Source organism: Puma concolor, chromosome C1 (genome assembly GCF_028749965.1).
Source record: "Puma concolor isolate L17-30 chromosome C1, mPumCon1.1.hap2, whole genome shotgun sequence".
Lineage (NCBI taxonomy): Eukaryota > Metazoa > Chordata > Mammalia > Carnivora > Felidae > Puma > Puma concolor.
In genome coordinates, this window is record NC_141674.1 from 159977225 (window position 1) to 160004474 (window position 27250).

At 35.9% G+C, this 27250-nt stretch overlaps 1 protein-coding gene across 6 annotated transcripts in view; it reads left to right on the top strand.

Annotated features, from left to right (window-relative positions):
- Positions 1–14597, top strand: part of UBR3 (ubiquitin protein ligase E3 component n-recognin 3) — a 239416-nt gene extending 224819 nt beyond the window's left edge. For all 6 annotated transcript variants that reach the window (XM_086718860.1, XM_086718861.1, XM_086718862.1 and 3 more), the window contains 4 exons: positions 5606–5785; positions 10752–10961; positions 11735–11874; positions 12179–14597. In XM_086718860.1, the coding sequence (XP_086574986.1) occupies positions 5606–5785; positions 10752–10961; positions 11735–11874; positions 12179–12296 (648 nt within the window). In that variant the 3' untranslated portion in view covers positions 12297–14597. The remainder of the gene's footprint in view (positions 1–5605; positions 5786–10751; positions 10962–11734; positions 11875–12178) is intronic.
- Positions 14598–27250: the final 12653 nt, after the last annotated feature.

The window sequence follows — 27250 nt, forward strand, 5'->3', positions numbered from 1 at the left end:
GGGTTATTTGCTTTTCGGGTGTGGAGTTTGGTGAGCTCTTTATAGATTTTGGATACTAGCCCTTTGTCCGATATGTCATTTGCAAATATCTTTTCCCATTCCATTGGTTGCCTTTTAGTTTTGTTGGTTGTTTCCTTTGCTGTGCAGAAGCTTTTGATCTTCATAAGGTCCCAGTAATTCACTTTTGCTTTTAATTCCCTTGCCTTTGGGGATGTGTGGAGTAAGAGATTGCTACGGCTGAGGTCAGAGAGGTCTTTTCCTGCTTTCTCCTCTAAGGTTTTGATGGTTTCCTGTCTCACATTCAGGTCCTTTATCCATTTTGAGTTTATTTTTGTGAATGGTGTGAGAAAGTGGTCTAGTTTCAACCTTCTGCATTAAGCAACATACTTTTAAATAACTTACATTAGGTCAGAAATTCCAAGGAAATTAGAAAACACTTAAACTGAGTGAAAATGAAAACACAGCATAGCAAAAAAGTGGGATGCTGCTAAAGTAGTCCTTGGAGAGATACAGCTTCAAATGCTTATATTTAAAAAGAAGAAAGTTCTAGGGGCATCTAGATAGCTCAGTCAGTTAAATGTCCTAGTCTTGATTTCAGCTCAGATCTCAGGTCATGAGGTCAAGCCCTGCATGGGGCTCTGCACTGATAGCACCAAGCCTGCTTGAGATCCTCTCTCCTTCTGCCTCTGCCCCCGCCCCCACACAAAAAAGTAAGAAAATAAACATTTAAAAAATTGAAGAAACTTCTCAAGTCATTTGTCTAAATTTCTACTTTATGAAGCTTCTAGTTTCAAATTAGACCCCGAGCAATTAAAAGAAAGGAAATTACAAAAATTAGAGCAGAAATCAATGAAGGAGTAATGAAGAGACAGTAGAGAAATTCAGTGAGTCGAAAGTCTGTTTTTTTGTAAAGATCAGTAAAATGGATAAACCTAAAATGTTAGGAGCTCAGCTGAGCTGGGAGAAAGAGAATTGAGCTGCTGGGTGTCAGAGTAGCTGATTAAAGTCAGTCACAAGCCAAAAGTGAGAGAATTAGGTCTTCAGTCACTTACTGTGAAGCAAGAGGCTAAGACCAGAAGAAGTGCCAGTTCCTTCTGTTCCATTTACCCTTATGGAATGAAATGGTACAACAGTGGAGGATCAGGTATATCAGCACAGATATGGGGATCTGTTGAAGGAGCCCCAAAAGCCCCGAACTAAAAGCTCTGGCAGTGTTATGGACTCTGAGATAGAGAAGGGGTTGGGGAGACAAGGATAAGAGTAGAAGACACTCCTTCTCAAGGCCTCAGATAAAGAAGCCTAGGAATAAAGGTACCAGGGCTGGGAATGTAAATATATGAAAGAGTGTGACAGGATGGGGGTAGGGGGCTGAGAACTTGACTAGAAATTCCTTCAGAGACTGCAGTGCATTTTGGCTGTGTACTGGATCTGATGTAGGGAGGGCAGTTTTCATCCATGAAGCCTGCGAAGTAAAACCTTTATAAATTGCCTATAGTTAGGTCTGAAAAAATCACACGTAGAATTTTAACCAGGAGCCAGACTCCTCACCAGATCGATAAGAAAAAGAAAAGAAGGTACAAATTACCAATATCAGGAATGAAGGAGGAAACATCCCTACAAAACTGTAAGAGAGTATTATGAATAACATTTGCCAATAAATTTGATAATGTAGATTAAATAGACAAATTCCTTGAAAAATAGAACTTACTAAAACTGACTCAAGAAGAAATAGGAAGTCTTAACTAGATCTGTATAAAGTAAGAAAGTTGATTTAGCTATTAAACCTCTATAATTATTATCCTTCCAAAAAAGAAAAGTCAACAACTTTATACCAACAAAGATAACATCATGGTTAATCCTATCAAACATTTAAGGAAGAAATTCCATTGATACGTATAAACTCTTTCAGAAAACAGAGGAAGAAGAAACAGTCCAAATTCATTTTAATCGGCCAATTTTACCCTGACACCCAAATCAGGCATCGTGAGAAAACTACAAACCCACATCTTTCATGAACATAAAGCAAACGCCTTGACAAAATATTAGCAGTAGAAGAGGATAATACATCATGGCCAAGTGGGTTTATTCTAGGAATGCATAGTTGGTTCAACAACAAAAATCATTTAATTTAATTTAATTCACCATATCAATAAAAGAGATTTTTAAAAACCATATTATCATCTCAGTAGTCAAAAATTTTTTTGGACGAAATTCAATTCCTGTTCATGGTAAAAACACTAAAAAAACAACAGAAAGCAATTTTTTTCAGCCTAATAAATGTATGAAAAATACATAGCTAACATCATAATTAATAATGAAAGATAGGAAACTTTCTCCTGAAGATCAGGAACAAGACCAGGATGGCTGCCCTCATCACTTCTTTTTAGTATTGAATTAGAGGTTCTGGGAAGAGCAGTTAGGCAAGAAAAAGAAATAAAAGGCATCTGGATTGGAAAGGAAGAGGTAAAATAACGTCTGTTTTCAAATTAGATAATCTTTTATGTGGGCAAATTATAAGGAATCTCCAAAAAACTATTAAAGCAAGTCACTGAGTTCAGCAGAGTTATAGGGTACATGATCTATGTACCATAAAAAAAAAACAAAAAACAAAAAACAAAAACCCACATCTAATTTATTTGCACTGGCAGTGAGCAATCCAAAAATGAAATTTAAGAAATAATTCCAGGGTGCCTGGGTGGCTCAGTCGGTTAATCAGCTCAGGTCATGATCTCGCGGTCTGTGAGTTCAAGCTCCGCGTCGGGCTCTGTGCTGACAGCTCAGGGCCTGGAGCCTGTTTCGGATTCTGTGTCTCCCTCTCTCTCTGACCCTTCCCCGTTCATGCTCTGTCTCTCTCTGTCTCAAAAATAAATAAATGTTAAAAAAAAAAATTTTTTTTTAAAGAAATAATTCCATTTACAATAGGACGATGAAAATATTCTGGAATTAGTTTGTGATGGTTGCACAATTCTGTGAATGTACTAAACTGTGCATGTTAAGAGGGTGAATTTTATGGAATACAAATTACATCTCAATTAAAAAAATATATGGAGGAAGGACTTGTATCCAGAATATGTTAAGAACTCTTGTAAGTCAATAATTAAAACAAAAACCACACAGTGGGCATAAAATTTGTATAGGCACTTTTCATAGGAATGATGTGTGTGAAAGAGAGGCGCCTGGGTGGTTCAGTTGGTTAAGCATCTGACATTGGCTCAGGTCATGATCTCACAGTTCAAGCCCTGCTTCAGGCTCTGTGCTGACAGCATGGATCCTGGAGCCCACTTTGAGTTCTTTGTCTCTCTCTCTTCTGCCTCTCCCTCCCCCCCCTCCATTCCTTTCTCTTTCTCTCTCTCTCCTCCCCCCTCCCCAAAATAAGTAAACATTAAAAATTTTTTAATATATATAAAAGACCTACAAGTAAGTAAAAAGGTGTTCGCCATCATTGTTGATGAGAAGAGTACAAATTAATGTTACAAGTGTTGGTAAGGATTTGGAGTATCTGCAGCTCTCGCTCATTGCTGGTGGGAATACAAAATGTTATAATCCAATTTGAAAAAAATGTGGCAGTTTCTTTAAAAAGCTGAGCATGGACTTACTATGTTTGGACAACCAAACAATTCTCCTATCCTGAGTATCTACCAAAAGAAATGAGAACATATATTCACATAAAGACTTTTACATAAATGTTTATAACAGCTTGATTTGTGTAGTCAAAAACTGAAACAAGCCAGAATTCATCAGCTAGTGAATACATCAACAAAATGTGGTAATATCCATGCAGTGGAATACTACTCAGCAGTAAAAAGGAATGGGCTGCTGATAGAATAACATGAATGAATCTCAAAATATTTTGCTAACTGAAAGAGGCCAGGCACAAAAGATTTTCTCTATCTATCTATCTATCTATCTATCTATCTATCTACACACACACACACACACACACACACACACACACACACATACATATATACACACACTGTTTGAGCCTATCTATATGAAAACCTTTTTTAAAGCCAAAACTATAATGGCAGCAAGCAGGATTAGTGATTTCTTGGGGCCAGGAGTAATGGCTGGAATTGAAGGCATACAGGCACAAGGAAACTTGGAGGGGATGGAATTGTTCCAAAGTTTTATTGTAGTAGTGGTTACTTGGCTACACTTGCCAGAATTCATCAAAATACACTTAAAGTGGATGAATTTTATGGTATATAAACTACACCTCAATAAAGTTGTTTTTTAAGATGCCTTGTGTAGCTATGTAAATGGGGGATTTGCAGCCTCATTTCTAGAGATTTTAAACATTAACATCTTTTTCAGCCTGTGTATCATTTTGCTTTTTTATCTTTATTTTTCTTTGTTGTACATTTTAGAATTTTGTGCTTAATCTACATAATGAGTTCAGTTTTACAAACAGATGTGTGTTGAATGTCTACTCTGTGCCAAGCGCTGGAGGTACACAGCCCCTATCCCCAGGGACTACTCCCACAGTCTTATAGGAAATGCTGATTTATTTTTAAATTAATTAATTAATAGAAAATATAAACATGAGAAGTGTTTACAAGGTATGGAAGGATTAACTTCATCTGAATGGAGCTGAGTAACCTAAGTTGTCCTTAAGTTTGGTCGGGAAGGATTCCCAGGTGACCTGGAATTTGGAGGATGATAGGAACTGATCCAGTGGACAGGGGAAAGTAAACGTTGAGTCTCCTAAATGGTCTTTTAGTTAGAGAAGGATTGGAGGGTGTATTTTTGGTGTTTATAAGACTAACAAATTCTTTTCAAAATCAGGATATGTGTCCTTGGCTCACTGAATTCTTTGGTTCTTTTATTACAGAGTAGTAGAGCTTCAGCTTAGCTGGCACTTAGATCTCTCAAGCTTTTAAAAAATCCACCCTCTTTTAAAAACTGACCTTGTTGGGGTGCCTGGGTGGCACATTTGGTTGAGCGTTCAACTTCAGCTCAGGTCATGATCTCCTGGCTTGTGAGTTTGAGCCCTGCATCGGCTTCTGTGCTGACAGCTCAGATTCTGTGTCTCCCTCTCCCCCTCTGTCCCTCCTCCACTCACTCTCTCTCTTTCTCTCTCTCTCAAAGATAAATCAACATTTAAAAACTTTTTAAATAAAAGAGTAAATAAAAACTGTTTTACACTCATTCAGGTCCAGGCAAATTATTTTACACTATGTCTCGTGCATTCCATGTTTTTACTGTTCACCCACACTGACAGCCTGTGTGTTTTTAATCAAAAGCCACTTTCCCTTTGCCCCAAAAACATTTGCTCTCACAGAGTAGCTAGGTTCTATAGACTGTATTCATCAGAAATGTGACAACACTATTTAAAAAATAAATACATAGAAGACACAGATGGTATGGCAGTTTAAGATTTGAATTTCAAAGAGAAATACCGGGGATATTTGAATATAAAAGCTAGAAACCTATTCTCTCTCCTTTGCTCCTCCTACTCCCTTCGTTTTTCTTTAGTTGAATGTTAAGAAAATTTTCTTACTGTCCGAAAGCAGTTGATAAGGATGACACTTAAAATATCTTTAATGAGAAATGAATGTTCTTGATGAAATGTCTTGAGAATTTCCTGTTTCATGTCTAAAAGGAAGAAGAAGAATTTTCAGTTCTTTCCAGCTGCCTGGGACTTCTGCCAACATTTTACCAAACAGAACATCCATTCATCAGTGCCTCCTGTCTGGATTGGCCAGTTCCAGCATTTGATATTATATCTCAGTGGTGTTTTGAGATAAATTCATTTACTGAAAGACATGCGGAACAAGGAAAGGTATGTAAAAACAATAATGAATAATTAAAAATTTCAGGTCATCTGTTCTTGGCAGCATTTGTTAATAAACTGATGTTGAAAAAATGGTTTTGCTTATATAATGAGTATAAAAGCAGAAATATTTCAGTGAACAAACCTAAGTTATTAATATATTACTTTTAGTTTGTTTTAGGTCATCAAATTTTTATTGAATGCATTAAATTATGATAGTACTAGACTTGGAAGATACAAAGCAATTTTAAGATAGGCAAGGAACTTGTAAACTTACTGGAAAGAGAACTGTCACCTAAAAGTCAAAGGTCTGGACTAGCAGATTTAAAAGGCCTTGTTTTAACTTTACAATTTGCCTATGCTGCCAGCTTGGCTGGTAAAAAAATTTTGTTTTGGAGATGAGGTAATTGGAAAGATAGGCAGTGGGAGGTGGCTGTGAATGCCATGGTTTGGTGCTCAGACTTTCTTCTATAGGTAGAACTACAGTTTTTGAGAACTGGAATTAGTGTATTAGGGAGGTAATTTGGGAGGTTTTTTTAGTAGGTAAATTGAAGGAGACAGGAAAGTCAGGGATTGTTTAGGTGGTGAAGAAAATCTGGTCTTACAGTAGAAATTAGATAGTAGAAAATCTGGCATAGTAGAAATTAGAATGTAACCAATGCAAGAGACATTTTAGAAAAAATATATAGGGCTTGATGACCAGATGTACTTGACTTTAAGACCTTGGAACTCAAATCATCGGAAGAGTAGTAGCTAGGAGATATAGATCTGATAGAAACGTGGTCTTGCTTAAAGCACCATTGATGCTGCCCCATTGGCCAGAGGAAGATAGGAAGTCTTTGCATGACATTCAAGAATTTTCACCATCTTGCTTGCCTTTCTGACCTCATTCTATATCACTTCCCTGCTACCACCTTGCTCAGACCACAGAAGAATGTTTCTTAAGTGTGCTGTATACTTTTAAACATCTGTGTTATTGCTTATTGCTGTTGCTCTTATCTAAAGCAGTTTTCCTACCCTTCTCATGTTGAATTAATCACCCATTAAGGTTTTGCTAAGATACACATACCTCTTCTATAAAGCTTTTTCTGATAACCCATCTTCCTCTTCAGTTCTAATCCCCTCTCTCTGTTGTGCTGTATGACAGTACTTTTGCCATGGTCACTAATAGTTGCCATATTTATCACTTATGTTTGTTTAATATGTCTGAATGGGGGCTCCAAAAGCAAAAATTGTTCCTTATTTATCCTTGAATTCCTAGCTCTTAGAAAGTACCTGATACAGACTAGTCACCTAATAAATATTTGTAGAACAGTTAACTTGTAGGATGATATCATTGGTAGAAATAGAACTGATGAAAGAAGGGCTATGTTTCAGGGAAAATGAGAATTTTAACATCAAGGGACAGAAAATGAGTATTTTAGAGGGAGGTGTCAGACTAGACTTAATTTTTAAAACACTGGGTGAATAATAAAGGCAAGGTAAGCATAAATAAAAAATATCTCTGCTTTTGTTCATTTTGTTTTTTGTTGAAATCCTCAAGGAGGATATGCTCTTTTTTTTAAAAGGAAAGAGAATTTCTTGAACCTTGTATATTATGTGTAAAAATTTTGTCCTATGTAGTAATTTATTTATAGATTATAGCTAGAATCTGAAGTTACATATTGATGTCTCAAAACCTATAAGGAATGACTAGGGGTAAGAGATGGGTATAATTGTAGAACCAGGACAGGAGAAAGTGATAAGTGTACTTAAAATTTTGTGTCTTCATAGGAGTCATGAGTTAAGCAATAGATAAAAATTCACTCATTTGACTGCATAATAGCAAGCTTACATGTTGGATATATGATTATTGGTATGGATATTGATGGATAATAAGAATTTATCATCTAGGGCCACCTGGGTGGCTCAGTCAGTTAGGCATCCAGCTCTTGATCTCAGCTCAGGTTTTGATCTCAGGGTCATGAGTTTGAGCCCTGTGTTGGTCTCCATGCTGGGCATGGAGCCTACTTAAAAAAAAAAGCATCATTTAAAAATAATTAATCTTTTTTGTAAAATTGAGTGATAATGATTTGTTTTAGAGCCAGAATAGTAGTCATTTATTTATTTCTACTTAAATTGAATTTTTACCAGTTATTTGAATGTACTTATATCTGACCTGCATCCCTGTGCTTGTTCCTATTCCATTCTGTTCTGTCTCTAATCCTTACCCTGACCCAGATCAACCAGATTTTCTTTACCTGGAATTTTAAGTTTGAACAAGATAAACAGTGATTGGAGCTGAATAGTCTAACAAAACTACCCTTGAAAGATAGCCTGAACTACTACTTCTAATTTTTTTATACCAGCTAAGATTCTTTGGTTATAGGCAGACAGTTTGATTGCAACAGTTTTGGGACATGGCAGGTGACGGGGGGGGGGGAGGGGGGTGGAAGATCTCTAACTTCGAAACATACTGCTGCTAATTGTATAGCAATATTTCAGTTCCTCCTGATAGTCAAGGTCAGTCCCTCCAGATAATGCTTTAAGCCATTCCTTTCTTCTCCTAGTAATGTGGGGAACCTAAAATGGCCAGATGACATTTAGTTTCTAATTTGGTAGAAATATTATTATATCCTCTGATGGAGGATAGTACACAGCTTCCTTAGGATGGTCCTAAAATCACACAGGAATTCAGAATAGCAGGGAAACAGAAATAAAAAACTGAATTCTTAGGTGTAATCATGAGAGACGCCAAAACCACTTTGCACTCCCTGGTTTCCAGATTGGTGCATTTCATCTGTGAGAAAATGATCACCCATATATACTGGTTGCTGGTTTAGGCTGTATACCTCATTCTGTAGGAGCGTATACCCCATTTGATAGTTATTTTCTTCCAGCTGGTGCCATCTAAAAATTGATCAGCAAAGTAAGTTCATCATTTAAAGATCAGCAGTTTTTTCACATTTTTGAATATATGTTAGAATCAGTTAATTCCATAGACATCTACCTATTGGCCTTATATCTCTGTTTGAAGAGAATTCTTTAAGATCACGTGGTGTGAGCTACTGGGTAATATACAACCTAATCTAGATAAGTATCAAGTTCAGTGAGGACAAATGGCTATTCCTTCCACTGATGGAAGAGTGTAATATAATCAACCCATTACAAAATATGCAATCTTTGCAGTGTGGGATTGGACACTGAATACAGGCAAGTAGCATATTGTAAGCCCATATGTTGTCCTTATTCTTGCCTCCATGGCTACTTTATCCATGAGCTTATTGATAAGTGCCAAGCTGGCTGCTTAAGTACTGCTTTGATTTAGATGGATTATGGCTGTAGGTAATGTGAAGTGATCACCATATGAATTGCCTGCCTTCTATACAGTTTCTTGAGATAATAGATTCGTACTATATTTTATCTATTTTAAGTGTTAATGGAGAGGCATCTAGAAAAAAATTAGTGCTATTACCAGTATTTTTGTACAGCTGCAAATAACGAATAAAGTATAGTATGCAGGGAAATTTAATTTGGCAGGTTTTTTCGTACTTAGAGCAGAAAATTTTTGAAAAGTGTTGTAAGCCCCAGCACTTATGGATACAAAAGGCCTTAACAGCTTGTGGTGTGAGTAGATTTTACATCTTTTAAGAAGGAGATTCTAGATTATACAGTATCGAGGTAGAAATAATAAGTTACAACTATGACCTTACCTTTAAAAAAAAAAAGCCAATAAATTGTTTATCTGAGAAAGATCAAAACTTGGGTTTTAAAAATGTTTAACTTTTTGGGGCGCCTGGGTGGCGCAGTCGGTTAAGCGTCCGACTTCAGCCAGGTCACGATCTCGCGGTCTGTGAGTTCGAGCCCCGCGTCAGGCTCTGGGCTGATGGCTCAGAGCCTGGAGCCTGTTTCTGATTCTGTGTCTCCCTCTCTCTCTGACCCTCCCCCGTTCATGCTCTGTCTCTCTCTGTCCCAAAAATAAATAAAGGTTGAAAAAAAAAAAATTAAAAAAAAAATAAAATAAAAATGTTTAACTTTTTAAAATGTTGCATTAAGCCTATTTAAAAACAAGTACATCGGGGCGCCTGGGTGGCTCAGTCGGTTAAGCAGCCGACTTCGGCCCAGGTCATGATCTTGCAGTCCGTGAGTTCGAGCCCCTCATCGGGCTCTGTGCTGACAGCTCAGAGCCTGGAGCCTGTTTCAGATTCTGTGTCTCCCTCTCTCTGACCCTCCCCCGTTCATGCTTTGTCTCTCTCTGTCTCAAAAATAAATAAACGTTAAAAAAAAAAAAATTAAAAAAAATAAAAACAAGTACATCTAGATATATTTTCCATGCTTTCTCAGTTATGTTGAATATTTTTCTTGTAAAGTATTAACAGGTTTCAATGTGCTTAATCTAAAAACTGACATCATATTGTAATTGGAAACTACATATGAAAGTAGAGATTGGTAATTGTTGAAGCACTGTTTTAGTCATTTGTAAAATGAAAATGAGAAGAGTTTTAACAAAGAAGATATACCACATGCGTACAGAGGCTTTTTCTTTAATAAAAAAAAAAAAAAAGCCTTTAAGTCAGAAAGAAAAATACCATATGATTTCACTCATATGTGGAAATTGAGAAACAAAACAGATGAACATAGGGGAAGAGGAAAAAGAAGAGAGACAGAGAGGGAAGCAAACAATGAGAGACCCTTAACTATAGAGAACAAACTGAGGCTTGATGGAGAGAAGTGGGTGGGGGACGGGCTAAATGGGTGATGGGTATTAAGAAGGGCACTTGTTGTGATGATCACTGTATTTTATATGTAAGTGATGAATCATTAAATTCTCCTGAAACCAATATTACCCTATATATTAACTAATTAGAATTTAAGTAAAAACTTGAAACAAAAAACAAAACAAGCCTTTAAAAAATAAGTACAGTATTTTGAAAAAAAATTTTTTTTGTTAGTGACTTAAATACAAAGGACTAATGAGTATTTTTGGATATTTTAGGCCTTGCTTATCCAAGAGTCAAGATGGAAATTACCACACCTGCTCCAGTTGCCTGAGAATTATAACACCATTTTTCAGTACTACCACAGAAAGACCTGTAGTGTCTGCACCAAAGTTCCTAAAGATCCTGCTGTTTGCCTTGTTTGTGGTACTTTTGTATGCCTGAAAGGACTTTGCTGCAAGCAACAGAGTTACTGTGAATGTGTATTGGTAAGTAATAGTAAATAATATACAATTTATGAAAACTAAAATCTGTCACATGGAAATGTATATGTGGTGAAGCCAACTCTTCATATTTAACTACTCTTTGAATTAAATGCACAGTACGCAAGGATTTCATTTTTGTTCCTTTGTTCTTTTTAATCTGGTAGAAAGGTTAAAAAAAATTCAAGTGAGTAATACTTTTCTTAAGTACAATTCCAGTTCCTCTCCCTACTCCCATTGCCCTTTAATGGCTCATGCTCTTAAATGATGCACAATGAAACAACAGTCCTGCCTGCTGTTGTGGATGCTAGCCTCAGAGTTAGATTTAAGTTGGCTCTTAATTGCTTTCCCATATAATCCTTACCCAAATTCCTCCTAATGTATTATTAATCAAGTGTTAAGAATGAAATTATAAGTTTAACTTAGATGAAATCTTATTAAAAATTTAAGTAGGAGCACCTGGTGGCTTAGTAGATTATGCATCTGACTTCAGTTCAGGTCATGATGTCACCATTCGTGAGCCCTGCCTCGGGCTCCTGTGCTGACAGTGCAGAACCTGCTTGGGATTCTCTCTCCCTTTCTCTCTGCCCCTCCCCTGTATGCTCGCATGCGCGTTCTCTCTCTCTCTCTCTCTCTCTCTCTCTCTCTCAAAATGGATCAGTGAACTTTTAAAAAAATTAAGAAATATTTCAGTATTATTTAGAAGATTAAGGCATTCTTCATTTTCTTATAAGGTCCATTTGATCATGAAGATCATTAATATATTTTTAATTTTTTAGCATTCTCAGAACTGTGGTGCTGGAACAGGGATTTTCCTTTTAATCAATGCATCGGTGATTATCATCATTCGAGGCCACCGCTTCTGCCTGTGGGGTTCTGTGTATTTGGATGCTCACGGAGAAGAAGATCGGGATCTTAGGTTAGATGCACATGGATATATTTAAATGTTTTGTTGAGGTTTGATCAGTAAGAACAATGTACCATTCCTGGCTTTGTAATTGTAATAACAAATATGTTTTCTATCAAGAAATTCTGACAGTCATTACTTTAGAGTTATTTCTAGTTTTTGAGATACTTTCCACGTCCATATGCTCAGGAAATAGGAAATAAACCAGATTACTATATGAGATTTTTACCATAAAGAATCTATTTTTTAATAATGTGTGTGAAATCTTCACTGTATTGTATTACTTTTAATGCCTTTTTTTCCCTTTTTATTCTAGGCGAGGCAAGCCTCTCTACATTTGTAAAGAAAGATACAAAGTTCTTGAGCAGCAGTGGATTTCTCATACTTTTGATCACATCAATAAAAGATGGGGTCCACATTACAATGGGCTGTGATTCACCACCTCAGCATTGCATTATATCATTTTCATTAAGAATTTATCAACAATAAGCTTTACCTTAGTTTTGGGGATTAACGCTTTTGCTGAGAGAGAAAAAGAAAACATATATTATGAAGCCTTTCCAAAATTAGGTGCTTGGTAATGACATTAATGGTATAATAAACTTTTTTTTAAGTATCTGGAGAACATGACAAATAAGTTAAATCATTCTTTAATGGTCCTTTTTTTTTTTAAGTCCACAATTAACAATAAGCACAACTTGTTGACAAAATCATTTAAAAATGATTCTCCCAGCAGTGCATATCAGCTCTTCATTGATACTTAGAGTGGGTGTGCTTTATTTAAAGTTTTACTGCTTCTTTATATCTGTGTGTTTTAATTTGCATCTGCTAAACACAGTGCATCTTTTCCCTCTGCCATTCTCGTGTTGATTTGAGATTTTTGCTGTATGTAACTAGAAAAAAAAAAATGTAAAACATGATTTATGTGAAATACTGTATAGTAAAAGTTGGTCTAATAGTAGGACTTTAAAATTTTTTCTTATTGTGAGGAATCTGTTAAAAGTTTAAGGCTTTGCTGAAAACTTAATCATTCTCAGGAATTTCATAAATATTCTCCCCAGGTAAATAATTGAAATAGTTGTAAAATAAGTAGATAGCTGCTGTTAATATAATACAGTACATTTTGGGGGACATATGTGTGCTTGGGGGAGGGAGTCATTAAAAATCAAAATTTGCCATTTCAGTTGGATGAATTACTTGAGGTATTAACAAATAGCTTTTGGTGTAAAATCGAAAGTTTTAAGAGCATACACATGGCAGATTTTGATTTTGTGCATGCCCCCCTTTTATTACCAACCCAAGTTTTTGTTTAAATGATTGAATTGGAAATGCTCAGACTTACCCACAAATGAAGCTTAGCTTTGGAACTTCCCTATCATCTCGAGAGGTTCATCTATATTGTATTTGTGCAGCGTAATCACTGCTATTTCTGCTTGGTTTCCCAAAAGGAAAAGAAGAGGCTCAGTGGTGATGACCCTCATGAATGAGCCGCATCTGCATTCTTCTTAGAAGCTGCTGCGAAAAGCAATTTATGTTTGTCGGGGTTTTAATCAGTAAGAATGGGAATGATTGAGCTAAAACCCACTCTATAAATAGAGAAGGAAGATTACAGAAAAGCATGTTATATATTGCTAACAAGATTTTTCTTCCAAATTATTTAGTAATTTGATGACTATTTAATATATAGTGCTATCAAGCAGTTCCTGGTACTTCGAACTTCCATGGCTTGTTATATAAAATTACATTTTTACATGTAAAAAACTAAAAAGCATCTAATGATAAAATACAAAAATAAAGTCAGATCTATGTTCTAAAAATTATCAAATGACATGACATTACAGAATGTGAAAATGGACATTAAATGATGGTCTTGCATTAAAATAGAGCAGAACAGTACATGTTCAAATGTGTTCAAAATGTCAAAAAATGACCTATAGCTCTACAATAAAATACATGGAAATAGCTTGCTATTTTTATATACATTTCCAAAATATTAAGATAACTTTCTGAAAGATGAGACTGATTCTGTTTAACTAAATAGTTGTCCTTTCCAACACATTGCTACTTTTTTAAATACTGTATCATAAGTTCAGCCTGTCATATTTTTTGCATCGGTCATTATGAATACCAGACCATTTGTAAGTGTGGTTGAAGAGCAAAATGCTAATTTAAATCTCTAGTAAATACTGTTACAGGATTCATGAACTTGAATAATTCTACAGTTTGAAACTCTGATGCTATATATACATGGTATAATGTATTCCGACTTTGATTACTACATATTTAAAATGGAATGTTTTATGGTTGTGCATATGGATGTGAAGTGAAAATATTAGCCTTAACATTAAAATTTGGGTATTTGATAGTGTTTATTTTGATATTGGTGAATTAGTCACCAGTAAATTTTTAAAAAGCACTTGGTTGAAAATTGTACTTGAATTACATACATGCATGCTGCTAAACTAGAACTTTAATTTTTTCCCCCATAACTTTTATAAGTCCCATTTATAAACCCACTTTTAAAAATAACAGGTCCAAGCTAGAGTGATGTGTGTATATTATTCAAAAAAAAAAAAATGTACTGGTGTGATATCTTGTATGAATGATCATTTAAATACAGTACATTACTGTAGAGGCTAAATCAATCTTTATAATTAAGCAGAGATTACAAAACTAGGAATAATCAACATTGTAAGATATGTTAATAAAAACCTACTGTCATTTGGTTTGTGAAAGGTCCTTAAAATGTTTAATTCTTACATGTTTTTTCTTTTTTTCAAAGGTATTGACAATAATGTATATAAGTGAGCATAGTGGAAAAGATCAAAGCATAACATAACTAATAGTTGCTTTAAGGTAGGGTTAAATATAAAGGGTTTGCTTTGCCTTAATACCTTTTGTTTACATAGGTAGCTCCTGTTTCTTCTGTCCTTGTCTTAAAATGAATACAAAGCTCTTGGTATAAGTGTGTGTGTTTTTGGAAGTAGGAGAGAAGGAAGTGGATATGCAGATCTGAGGAACACTGTGTGGTCTTTGCTGCTTTCTGAAAACTCCAGCTACACTTCAGAAATCTGAAGTGCTTTATGAGAGTGTTTATCTTGAGTGATCTGTGGTTGTGCTGGAATTGACGGTGTTCACCTCTCCCCCTCCCACCCTGCAGTTTACCAGGCAGTTATCAACTAGGAATCCATTTGTATTCACACATCTTTTTTTCTGTTTTATGTATTTGGATATTTACTGATTTGATTTCTGTGACTTGGAAAAGATGCTGATTTGAAAACACTTGAAGACTTAGAGGTGACAGCAGCATAAGAGGATATACAACACAAGAGTCTATCCCATCTCCGGAATTGTAATGGCTGACTCTCAAGTTCCTGTTGTTGGCTTATCTTTAAGGGCATGTTGAACAACAACAAAACACATCACAACAGGGTTTTAAGCTCTAGAATCAAACCACCAAGATGAGATACATTTACTGGGGGTTATGTATGACATGTGATGGTTGGTGGGAGAGCAGAAGACTTGTGACTGTCTCAGTCCCATTTATAGCACATCGTTCTTTTCCTTTATGATCTGGCTGGATGAGCTGGAGTGGGCAGAAGGATGGCAACAGGATCACTTCTTACGTTGTGACCCTTCAAGCTCCCTTGATAATGAGGCATATGAAATACAGAAGAGCTATTATCTACCATTCTGCTGTGCCATAATCAAGTAGCAGTGGAGTGAATGTGACTCCAGCTGAGGCAACACAATGAAAAGGCATAATGGGACCTTATGTAGAGTTACCATGTAAAATGTGGCAATGCCAAGCTTGATGCAGCAGAGCCCAAAAGCAAGCCAGAGAAGTAGGGTCAAGAGCACAGATATAGGCTTCAGGTTAAGAGGAAGGAAAAGAGACAAAGGGAAAGGGAAGAAAGTCTGGAGCAAACTAAGAGGATTCATATCTGATTCCCTCTTAAGTTGTGACAGAGGAGCAGGATCATCTGTTGACAGTGAGCAGGCCTAGTGTATCTGGGGGCTTAAGTGGTAAGTGATTCATACATATGCTAGGAGAGAATAGGCTAGAAATAAGGAGAAGCACCACGGAAGTCATATTGAGAGCCCAGTAGGGTTAGAGGCCCTAACATTTTAATGGACCCAATTAGAAAGGTTCTATGACTTTATAGAGCTCCTGAGATCAGCAGTCCAGGACCTTAAAGGTAGAAGTTAGACTGGGAATTAGGTGGGTGCAGTATCAGATGGTAAGAGAATTAGGAGTGCTGGTTGGAATGAGTGTGGGGCCCATGCTAAGTAAATTGAGGGGTATAGGATTGGAATTCATGATAAGATTTAATGAGCAGATTTAATGCAAGTTTTCAAAGTGTTCATTTGGAATCAGGACAAATTACTGTTGAAACATTTGAATCCATTCAGTAAATATTTATTGAGCTCCTCTTATGTGACAGGCAGTGATGAATACTGGAAATACAATGGAAAAGAAGCCAGATAACCCCTTTTCTCATATAGCTTTCTGTGTGATTAATGCTACAAATGCTGTGTGTTGGGGGTGGGGAGGCTGGCAGGGAGGAAAGTGGAGCATAAGGTACTATTGTAGGGACCTCTAAACCAGACTTGGGAGTATGAAGAGGCTTCCAGGGGATACAGATGTCTGTGATGATCCCAAATACTGTGTAGGAGATACCTGGGTGAAAGTGGAGGTGTAGGGAGTAGTGTTTCAGTCAGTTGAAGGGGATGCCATTGGCAAAGATCCAAGGTTGAAAGAGAACTTGTACTTACAGACCTGAAAGGGAATCACTGTGACTCGAACATAGGTACTTTTGAGAGATGAATAAAATCTAAATTACAAACTGTTTTTATAAGCCTTCTAAGAGATTTAGACTTTTTTCAGAGAGCATGGGAAGCCATTTTTGGGCTTCAGACAGTAGAGTGACATAATCAGGTTTGTGTCTTAGAAAAATCAATCTGGCTGCACTGTGGAGAGAGATCCAGAGTGGGAAGACCTGTTAGATACCCATTCAAAGAGCGAAGACATGATGGTTGGCTCAGGTAGGTGAGCTGTGGTAGACACAGAAGTGGATAGTATCAGAAGAGACTTGACAGACTTCAGTAAAGTAAGGGAGAGCAAGGGATATTTATTAAGTGGCTACTATGTGCCAGATACTGAGCTAAATGCTGGGGATACCACACTGAACAAGGCAGAAGGGGTGTTTGCTTACTATCTAGTGGAAAACAATACTAAGTATGTAATTACGAGTAAATAGATGTTGTTAGCACATTAGGCAGAAGGCTGTGGGAACCAGTGGACTCGTGTGTGTATCTTGGGGAGTTCACAGGAGACCACATGGAGGAAGTGATGTTTAAGCCGAGACCAAAAAAAGAAAAAAAAAAAAAAAAGATGTCATTGTAAGACTTTAGAGCAGATTGTGATATTAAAAAAGAGCACTATGGCCTTAGTTTAGAGCAGAGGTCAGCAAACATTTTGTATAAAAGGCCAGATGGTTTCTGTCTCAACTATTCAATTCTGCCATTGCAATGCAAACAGCATCCATTGACATGCATAAGTGAATGGGCATAGCTGTGTTCCAACAAAACTTCACTTATAAAAACAGGGTGCCAGCCACAGTTTGCCAAGATTAGTTCTGGTGAAGTGGTAGAGGTAGAAGCCAAAGTATAGCTTCTGGAGGTGAGAAAGTAGAAAAGTGACAACGAAGTAGAGGAGAAGAATGCAATTTTCTGACTCTCCCTAGAATGGCCAGGTCATACTCCTGTCTGCAGGACATCTGACCATGTCTGCATCAAAACCTACTTTCAGTTAGTTTTTCCTTGTATTCAGATGGGATGGTTTACCATCTGAATCTAGGGCTTGAAGTCAGCAGACCTGGGTTTGAATGACCTCACTGCACCTCATTATATTAGTTAGGAATGTGCCCTGTTTTTAAACAAAAAACCTGACTAAAACAATGGCTTGAAGAAGTAAGGGGTTTACTAGTTTCAAGGAAAAGGAAGTCAAAATAGGCACACCAGTAAGGGGAAGCTGCACAAAGAAATAATTATTGATCTAGACCCCTACCTTTTTCCTTTCCTACATTGTTAGATTACAGCTTTCATCCTCATGGCTACAAAACAGCTGTCAGTCTCCAGGCTGCTGTAAAAACAAAACCAAGATGGCTGCTAACTGTTTTCTAGACAGGAAAAAAGGTCAAAGGCTTCTTCCTAAGGCTTTGTCCAGTGTTCAGCAAGAGAAGCCCTTTCCCAGCACACTTTTACATAACATCTCATTAGTAACTATCAGATGGCTACTATTAAATGCAAAGAAATCTGGGAAGGTAAGTGTTTTAGCTTTTGAGCCTCTATGCTAGAGGAATACAGGGAGGAAAAAAGGGGTTGTGAATGACTTTTAGATCGCGAATTCAATGCCTCCCACACTTGGGTGTCTCATTTGGACGGTAGAAACAATAGCTAATATGATTAAAAAACATAGACACTTCTGGCTTCTCCTAAGTTCAGATTAAATTATTCAGACTACATTAGTTATCAATTGCTGTATAACAAATTACCATAAAATTAATGCAGTGAAACAATATTCATTACTTCGTAGATTCTGTGGTTTAGGAATCCAAGAGTAGCTTAGCTGGGTGTTTCTGCCTCAGAGTCCCTTATAAGATTAAGGCATCAGCCAGGGCAGCTTGGCCGGGGCTGGAGGATCTACTTCCAGACTCGCTCCTGTGGCTGTTGACTAGAGACTTAAGTTTCTTGACATGTGGAACTCTCCCCATGGCTGATAACTGCACAGCAGCCGACTTTCTCTAGAACAAGTGATCCAAAAGAAGGAGAAGGAGAGACTGAGACCATAAAAAAGCCCAAGATGAAAGCCTCAGTGTCTTACAACCTAATCTTGGAAGTGGCATATGATCACTTCTGCCACATATACCAACTCTGGTACAATGTGGGAGGGATTTATGTAAGGGTGTTTAAGTATCAGGAGGTGGAGATTATTAGGGGCCCATCTTACTGAAGAAAACTTTAAAAGCCAAATGAGTGGACAGAAGTTGAAGAAGCAACAGTATGTGTGCAGTCTCAAAGTAGGCCTCCCAAGATGTTTATTAACCACAGAGGGTAAGATAGTAACTTTATAGTAGAGAATGGTAGACTCCACTTTAATGCAGTAATTAAAGTTACTATCACCAGGAATAAAGCTTATTGACTTGATGAACCCCTTAATATGATTTACTGAGAAATATATATTATTTCTGTAATAAAATTGCAAAAAGTACATAACTTTAATCACGTGAAAGCATCAGACAAACCGAACTAAAGGACATTCTAAAAAATAACTTAGCAGTACTCTTCAAAGTGTCAAGGTAAAAGACAAGGAAAGACTGAAGAATTGTTACAGACTATAAGGGCCAAAGGAGGAATAACTAACTGTAATATGTGGGATCTTGGACAAGATCTTGACACTAAAAACACATTAATGAGAAAACTGGTGAAATTCAAATTGGATCTGGAGTTTAGTTAATAGTTAATACTAATTTCTGATTTTCATAATTTTTCTATAGTTATATGAGTTGTTAACATTAGAGGAAACAGGAATATATAGGAAATCCTCACTATTCATGTAACTTCTGGAAGTCTAAAATTTGTTCAAAATGTAAAGTTTTTAGAAAGACATAGACTAAGAGAACTTTCCTCAAATAAAAGAAGACTCAAGTTCATATTGAAAGAGCCCACAGAGTACCAGAAAAATTGACCCTTAATCAAATCCAAGACACACCCTAGAATAACACTAGTAGACTATACAGATAGAAGTTCTCAGGCCCTACAGACACAAAAAGAGAAAATACCTGAGAAGGACAAGGTAAGTATGCTGTGTCAGACTTCACATGCAACATGTAAAGCAAGGCAACATGCAAAGCAGAACTTTCAAAAACCCCAAGAAAGAAAGTCACCCAATCATTTTCTTTAAGGTCAGGCTGTCCTTTCAAGTACCAACACTGTAGAGAAACCATTATAAGCACTCAAATGTGAGTGTTTCTGAGCAAATCTACTAAAAGATTGGCTTCATCCAACCGCAAGTTGGGAAAACTTCGGCAGAAGAACTGATGGAGTGAAGGTAGCAATTCCAGCTCTAGAAAAAGAATTGGTTATAGACTGCTAATGCTTTCCAGTGACTAGCAGAAAGAAAGAACTTCCTCTCTGGAAGATACCATCCAAATTCTAAAGTTATTTCTAGAAATATTTCAAATAAAGTAAAGGAACATGATGAGATGATACACATAAACCAGAATCAATAGAAAAAGAATAGTAACAGACCACTGGGATTCTAGATATTAAAATTGTGATTTTTTTTTTTTAATTAGAAAAAGAGCCAATTAGAAATTCTGGTACTGAAAAAAACTCAAGGGAGCTTTGTAATCATTTGAGACACAGCTAAGGAAAGACTTGGTAGACTGGATTATAGGTCAGAAGAGTCTAAAAGATGGAAAATAGGTAAGAGAGGTAAAAGTCCTAGAGGACATCATGAAAATGTCAAACATACTTGAAGTTCCAGAAAGATAGGAGAGACAGAATGTGTCAGAGACAATACTGAAAGAGATGACAGGATTTTCTGCAAGTGATGAAAGGCATTGAGCCATAAATTCAAGAAGTCAGTAGAACCCAAGTAGAATTAATAGAAAGGAACCCATACCTAGACACATCATAGTGAAACTGCCAAAAAATAAAAAAGGGAAGAGAGAAATATTAACAGCCTCTCACTAGAAAAAGAATGAACTACTCTCCAGATTTCTGATTTCTGAATAGTACATTGGAAACAAGTAGACAGTAGAAAAATATCTTCAAAGTGTTGAAAGAAAAGGACTCAAAGATTCTCTATACAACAAATATTCTTCAAGAATGAAGGCAAAATAAAGACATTAAAATAAAAATTGAAAGAATTTAATAGCAACAGATCCTTAAGGAAGGAAAGAAGGGAAATCCCCCCCCCCCAAAAAAAAAAAAAAAAAAGGTTTTCTGACAAAGAGAAAATAACCCTGGTGGAAGATTAAATTTCAGTAAGAAATAACAAAATTTGTGGTAAATATGTGAGTATAACTAAATGAACATGTTGCACAAAATATGATAATGCATTATATGGGATTTCAATATGTATGTATGTGAGTGTTTGACAATGATAGAATATAAGCTGCAGGGATAAATGAAATGTTTCAGATTTCTTACATGGTCTCAGAAAAGGGTAAAGGTGATATTAGAAGAAAACAGTTATAAGTCTTTGTGACCTTGGATTAGGCAATAGTTTCTTAGATATGACACCTAAAGCACAAACTTAAAAATAAAAGCCCCTCCAAAAAAAAAAAAAAAAAAAAAAGGATAAATTGGGCTCTATCCATATTAAAAACTTCTTTATCAAAGAACACTATCAAGAAAGTGGAAACCCACAGAATGGGAGAAAAATATTTGTTAATCATATATAGATAATGCTTAATATGCAGAATATATAAAGAACTACAATGACCAAAAGACAACCCAATTAAAAAATGGACAAAGGATTTGAATAAACTTTTTCCAAAGAAGATACACAAACGGCATACAAGCACATAAGAAGATGCTCAACGTCATTAGCCATTAGGGAAATACACATCAAAGCCACAGTATGATACTATTTCATGCCCACTAGGATGGCTGTAGTCAAAAGGATGGACAATAACAAGTGCTGACACTGTGGAGAGATTGGAACTCTCATGCTTTGCTGATGGGAATGTAAAATAATGTTGCTGTATTTGACAGTTCCTCAAAAAATTGAACGTAGAGTTACCACACGACCCAGCAATTACACTCCTAGGTATATACCTAAGAGAACAAAAAATACATGGTCCTACAAAAACTTGCACACAAATGTTTACAACAACATTCTCCACAATAAACCAGTGAATGGATAAACAAAAGGTAGTATATCCATACAATAGAATGCTTTTCAACCCCAAAAGGAGTGGAGCATTAATCCATGTTATAACATGGATGAAGTTTGAAAACATGCTAAGTGAAAGAAGCCAGACACAAAGGCTACAGAAAAAAGCTAGGATATCCAGGATATGCAAATCCATAGGGACAGACAGTAGATTAAAGATTGCCAAGGTCCTGGGGGAGGAGGAAATAGGGAATGACTGCTAATACAAAAAGGGTTTCTTTTGGGGGAGATAACAATATTCTGGGATTAGATCATGGTGATGGTTGTACAGCTTTGTGAATATAATAAAAACCACTGAACAATACGCTTTAAGAAAATGAATTTTATGGTATGTGAATTACATCTCGATAACATCAAGTGACAATCATGTACTCTTAAAGTATTAATACACACTACAATTTCTCTAGCCCTCATTTTGATAAATCCTGCCATGTAATATGGTGGAAAAAAGTATAAGCATTAGAGACAAGCAGATCTAGATTCAAATCCCGGCCTACCACTCGCTAGCCATGTGATCCTGGGAAAATTAATCTCACTGAAATCACATTCCTGATTGGATGATAATGCTTCCCTATAAGGTTGTTATGAGGATAGATATAATGTGTAGAAAGATATTTGTCAAGATCCAGAGCAGCTGGATTCTCTGAAATAGCGATCTGAAACCAAAAAATTAATATGTGAAAAAGATGTCATAGACTGTTGACAATCTCTACAATAAGCTTATAAAATATTTAGTTCTTTTTATAAACATATGGTGTTTACATAATGAAAAAAAGTAGTAGTCTAAACTTGGGAAACCTAGAGATTCTTTAAAAGAAAAATAAAGGGACTGGCTTAGACTAAAGTTCCTCAAGGAACAGACTGCTTAATCATCTTACCCCTGTGGCTTTTTATTTCACCTGATATAGGGACATACTCAATATTTTCTGGTAAAAGAAATAAGATTAACATTATACCTTGGAAAGTAAATTTCTAGGGTAATTTTTAAAATCTTTAATATAGAATACAAAGAGGGTAAAACTTCCAAAATAATGTGGGAGTAGAGAGTGGAATAATAAAAAACAATCAAAAATAACATGAAAGGAGTGAAAAAGAAATGTAGTCAGTAGAGAGAAATATAATTACATAAGAAGGTAGTCATTTGAATCCATACTTACAGAAATTACATTAAGTGGAAATAGTCTGAATTCCTGGTTAAGAAAAAGGTGTGAGCCCAGATTAAATAGAAAACCAACATATGATGTTTACAAGAGACCCATCTGAAAAAACTATGGCTATATTTTGAAAAAGAGTTCTAGAGATATACACTGATGTGTATATGATAATGACATAATGTCTAGGGTTTGCCTTAAAATAATCTGAGGTGAGGGTGGGAAATGGGAATATGGGAATAGAGATGAAAGAAAGTTGCTTATGTACTAGTAATTATTGGGGCTGAAGGATGGGTACATGGGAATTTTTATGTTATTCTCTCAACTTTTACATGGTTTGAAATTTTCCATAACAAATTATGACCAAGTTGAGTTTATCTCTCAAATAATGGGAGGATTGTTTAACATTAAAATACCAATCAATGTAATCGGCCACATTAACATGTAAAGGAGAAAATGTTAACATCAGTAGATACAAAAAAAAAAAAAAATCATGTGACAAAAGTGTAACATGCATTCACAGTTAAAATTATTAATAAATTAGGAATAGAAGATAGTTTCCTTAATCTGATAAAGGTTACATACCAAGAAAAAACCTGCAAAGATCATATTTATGGTGAAACATTGAAATGTTTCCCTTTGAGATTGGCAACAAGATCAGATGTCCTGAACTACTACTTAGTTCAAGATTGTACTAATATCCTAATAATGATTGAAGAGGAAAAAAATAGTCAGTATTCAACAATGATGTGATTGTGTACACAGAAAATCCAAAAGAATCTATAGATAAATTATTCCAGTTAGAGTTTAGATAGTTACTAGAAATAAAATCAACATACAAAAATCAATTATTTCTATTTACCAAAAAATAAAATTTTAGAACATACTATCTACAAAAGCATACAAGTATCAAATACCTATAAGGTAATCTAATAAGAGATTTGCAAGACTTCTTTAGATAAAATTATATTAATGTGAAAAATCAAAGATAAGAAAAATCTGAACAGACTTACATGTTATAAATTAGTAGACTCATTAAGATGTTATATTTCTTAATGTTTTATTTATTTTTGAGAGAGACAGCACAAGCAGGGGAGGGGCAGAGAGAGAAGGGGACAGAGGATTCAAAGCAGGCTCGGCACTGACAGCAGTGAGCCCGATGTGGGGCTTGAACTCACGAACCGGGAGATCATGACCTGAGACAAAGTCAGAGGTTCAACCAACTGAGCCACCCAGGCACTCCAAGATGTTCTTTTTCCTTACATTGCCAGGCAATCAAAACTCAAAGATATGCTGATTCTAAATTTTATATGGAAATTCAGAGGTCCAAGTTAAGCCAAAGATATTCTTACAGAAGAACAAGGTTCTGGACAAGACTTGTTCTATTTGTTATCAAGACTTAACAGTAGTTCAATAAGGAATTAAGACAATATGTAATTGAGGGGCACCTGGGTGGCTCAGTTGGTTAAGCATCCAACTCATGATTTTGGCTTAGGTCATGATCTTAAAGTTGTGAGTTCAAACCCCACGTAAGGCTGCTGCTCTGCTGACAGTGCAGAGCCTGCTTGGGATTCTCTCCCTCTCCTCTCTGCACCCCCTTCTCTCAAAATAAATAAAAAACATTTTAAAAAATCTTTAAGATTCTCTCTCTTCTTCTCCCTTTGCCCCTCCCCAGCTTATGCATGTGTGCTTTCTCTCTCTCAAAAAAAGATAATGTGCAGTTGGGGTAAGGATAGATAAATAAACAAAAGGAACAGAGTACAGAGCCCAGAAACAGAGTTGTGCATATATGAACACTTGATTTATAACAAAAGTAGCACTGCATAACAGTGGGGGAGAGAATGGGCTTTTCAATAAATGATATTGGTATCTACATTGGATCCCATCACACCATACCAAAATCTGTACCAGATAGATGCTACCCCTAAATGTGAAAAGCAAAATAATAAATATATTGGAGTCATTAATGCTGTTTACTTTCAGGTTCATGTTAGGATTGTAATTCCTACCCCCTTGAACTAGATATAGCCATATAATTTGCTTTGGCCAATGTAATGTGATTAGAAGTGATGTGTGCTTCCTTTATAATCTTTAAAAGCCAGTGAATGATTCATCCTGTTATTTATCCCACTGTCACGGCAACTGGCGATGCTCTGGGTGGTGGCTACTCTGTCCCAGAGTGCTACTGGGTCCCAGTTTGAAAACAAGCCAACTCTGTGCTGGATAAGCAAAATAAACATGAACTAAAATAAGCCTAATGTTTTCATATGATGAGATTCTTGTAGTTGCTTGTTATTGCAATATAACCTGGATTATACTTACTGAAAGAGAAATTGCTATGAGGAATGGGATTTTTTGTAACAAAAAAAATAAAATATATGTCAATGGTTTAAGAGTTGAAGGTAGATAGCAAGAAAGCTGATATTGAAGGATGAAAGGGAGATCTATGTTATCTAAGGACAAAATATTTGTTAAGCTGTTGTCTGCAATAATTTATAAGATGATAAGATACCTAATGAGAGGGTTGGAAAACAGAATGTGTTGCCCGCTGTTGGCTGCATTACACAAGGTATTACAAGAGAAGATGAACTCAGAGAAGAACTGACCATTTTGTAGCAGGAATAAACAACAACACAGTCTAGAAATTTGGGGAGTTGAAGAGTTGGAAAGCGCAACTTCTCTCAACCACAATTACTAAAAGATAAAACTGAACAAGCTTTGAGTAACATTAAACTCAGTCTTCTGGCAAAGATGAAATGAGATTACGGTCTTGATGTCATTGTTAAAACCTCTGAAAAGACTTTCTGAAAGTACTTGTTTCAGAGTAAAGATCAAACTAAGGGTGTGGCGTGCAGTATATCCCTTCAGTTGGACAAAATGGTTGTGGAAAAGAGACTAAAATTGTGGCTCTCACACTGAGGTCTGATAAGCTTAATTTACCTGCAAATAAGTGGAAAGAGAGTCCTGGAAGTTAGAAAGCAATGATACAGAGAAAATTTAAGAAGAATGTCTAGAAAAGAGCTGTTGTTAGAGCTTTTGAAACATGGAACTGACTGAACACCAATAGAAAAAAAAAAGTCTTACTATATTTTCAAGAGAGTTATAGTAAAGAAACTATGAATCAGGATATTAGAAGTCTGTGACTCTTCAGAACTTGAAATGACTTGGTAAGCATATATTGAAAAAAAAAGTAGGCTGTCAGAGAGCTGTGCAGCTCCCAAGGAGACAAGTAGTATAATGGAAAAGGAACATCTTCCCAGAGTGTGGAGCCATAGGCCACAAAGAGCAATGCACAAGGGAGATCCTCCCAAGAAGTAGAATCTGGACCTAATCAAGAAATACACACCTATCAGATAAAGGGCCTTCAAATATCTTGCCAGGCACATTTCAGAATTGCTGTCAATCAATAACTGTTGTATTTCTTTAATTTTTCTATTTTCCAAATGGAAGTGTTTATTATAGTCACTTAGATATTCACATTTTATGTTTTTCTATGTAGACATTTTAACTAAAGTTAGCACTTTCCTCTGTAACAGGTTTTTAAAAAATAAATATTAATTCTTAAAATGTTTACAAAATCACTTTATATTTCTGTTATTTGAGTGTTCTAAAGAAAAGTAATCATTAAAATAAAACCCCCAGAGATTACCGACTTTAGATGTAAAGCAGAAGATGTCAAAGTTAAGTAAAATATTTACCTGAAAGGATTATAACTATGGTAAGTAAAATATACATAAGCAAGTAATAAAGGTCAATGAGAAAATTTGGATGAAATAAAACTAAATGCTTTTGGCCTAAAATGTTTGAGAATTTCTATCTGAGGTCAAATATTTTATTTCAATGTCAGTTGTTTATATTGACCCATATGTTGACTCAGATACTCTAGTTTGTTGCCTTCAAAAAATAGATTATATTTCTTTTGCCATCCATTTGCTAGTACATTTTCTAAGTTTCCAAACTAGTTGTATCATCTGGATTCTTTAAAAGAATCATAATTATGTAACTTTATCCTCAGGGTTTTCTTTCCTTATATAACATTTGGGTTGTTTTAAGCTTTTTTTTTTTTTTCAATGACCTTTACATTTCTTCAGATCAATACTCTTCACTTTAATTTTTCCAAAGGGGATATCCATGATGAATGATCATGTACAGATAATTCCATCACCTTGGAGACCCAGATATACACAGATTGGTTGCTTGCCTGGAATGGACATTATAGGCAAGCAATTTCTCCTAAATGTTCTTGTTTATTTGAAGAATTTCTTCAAAA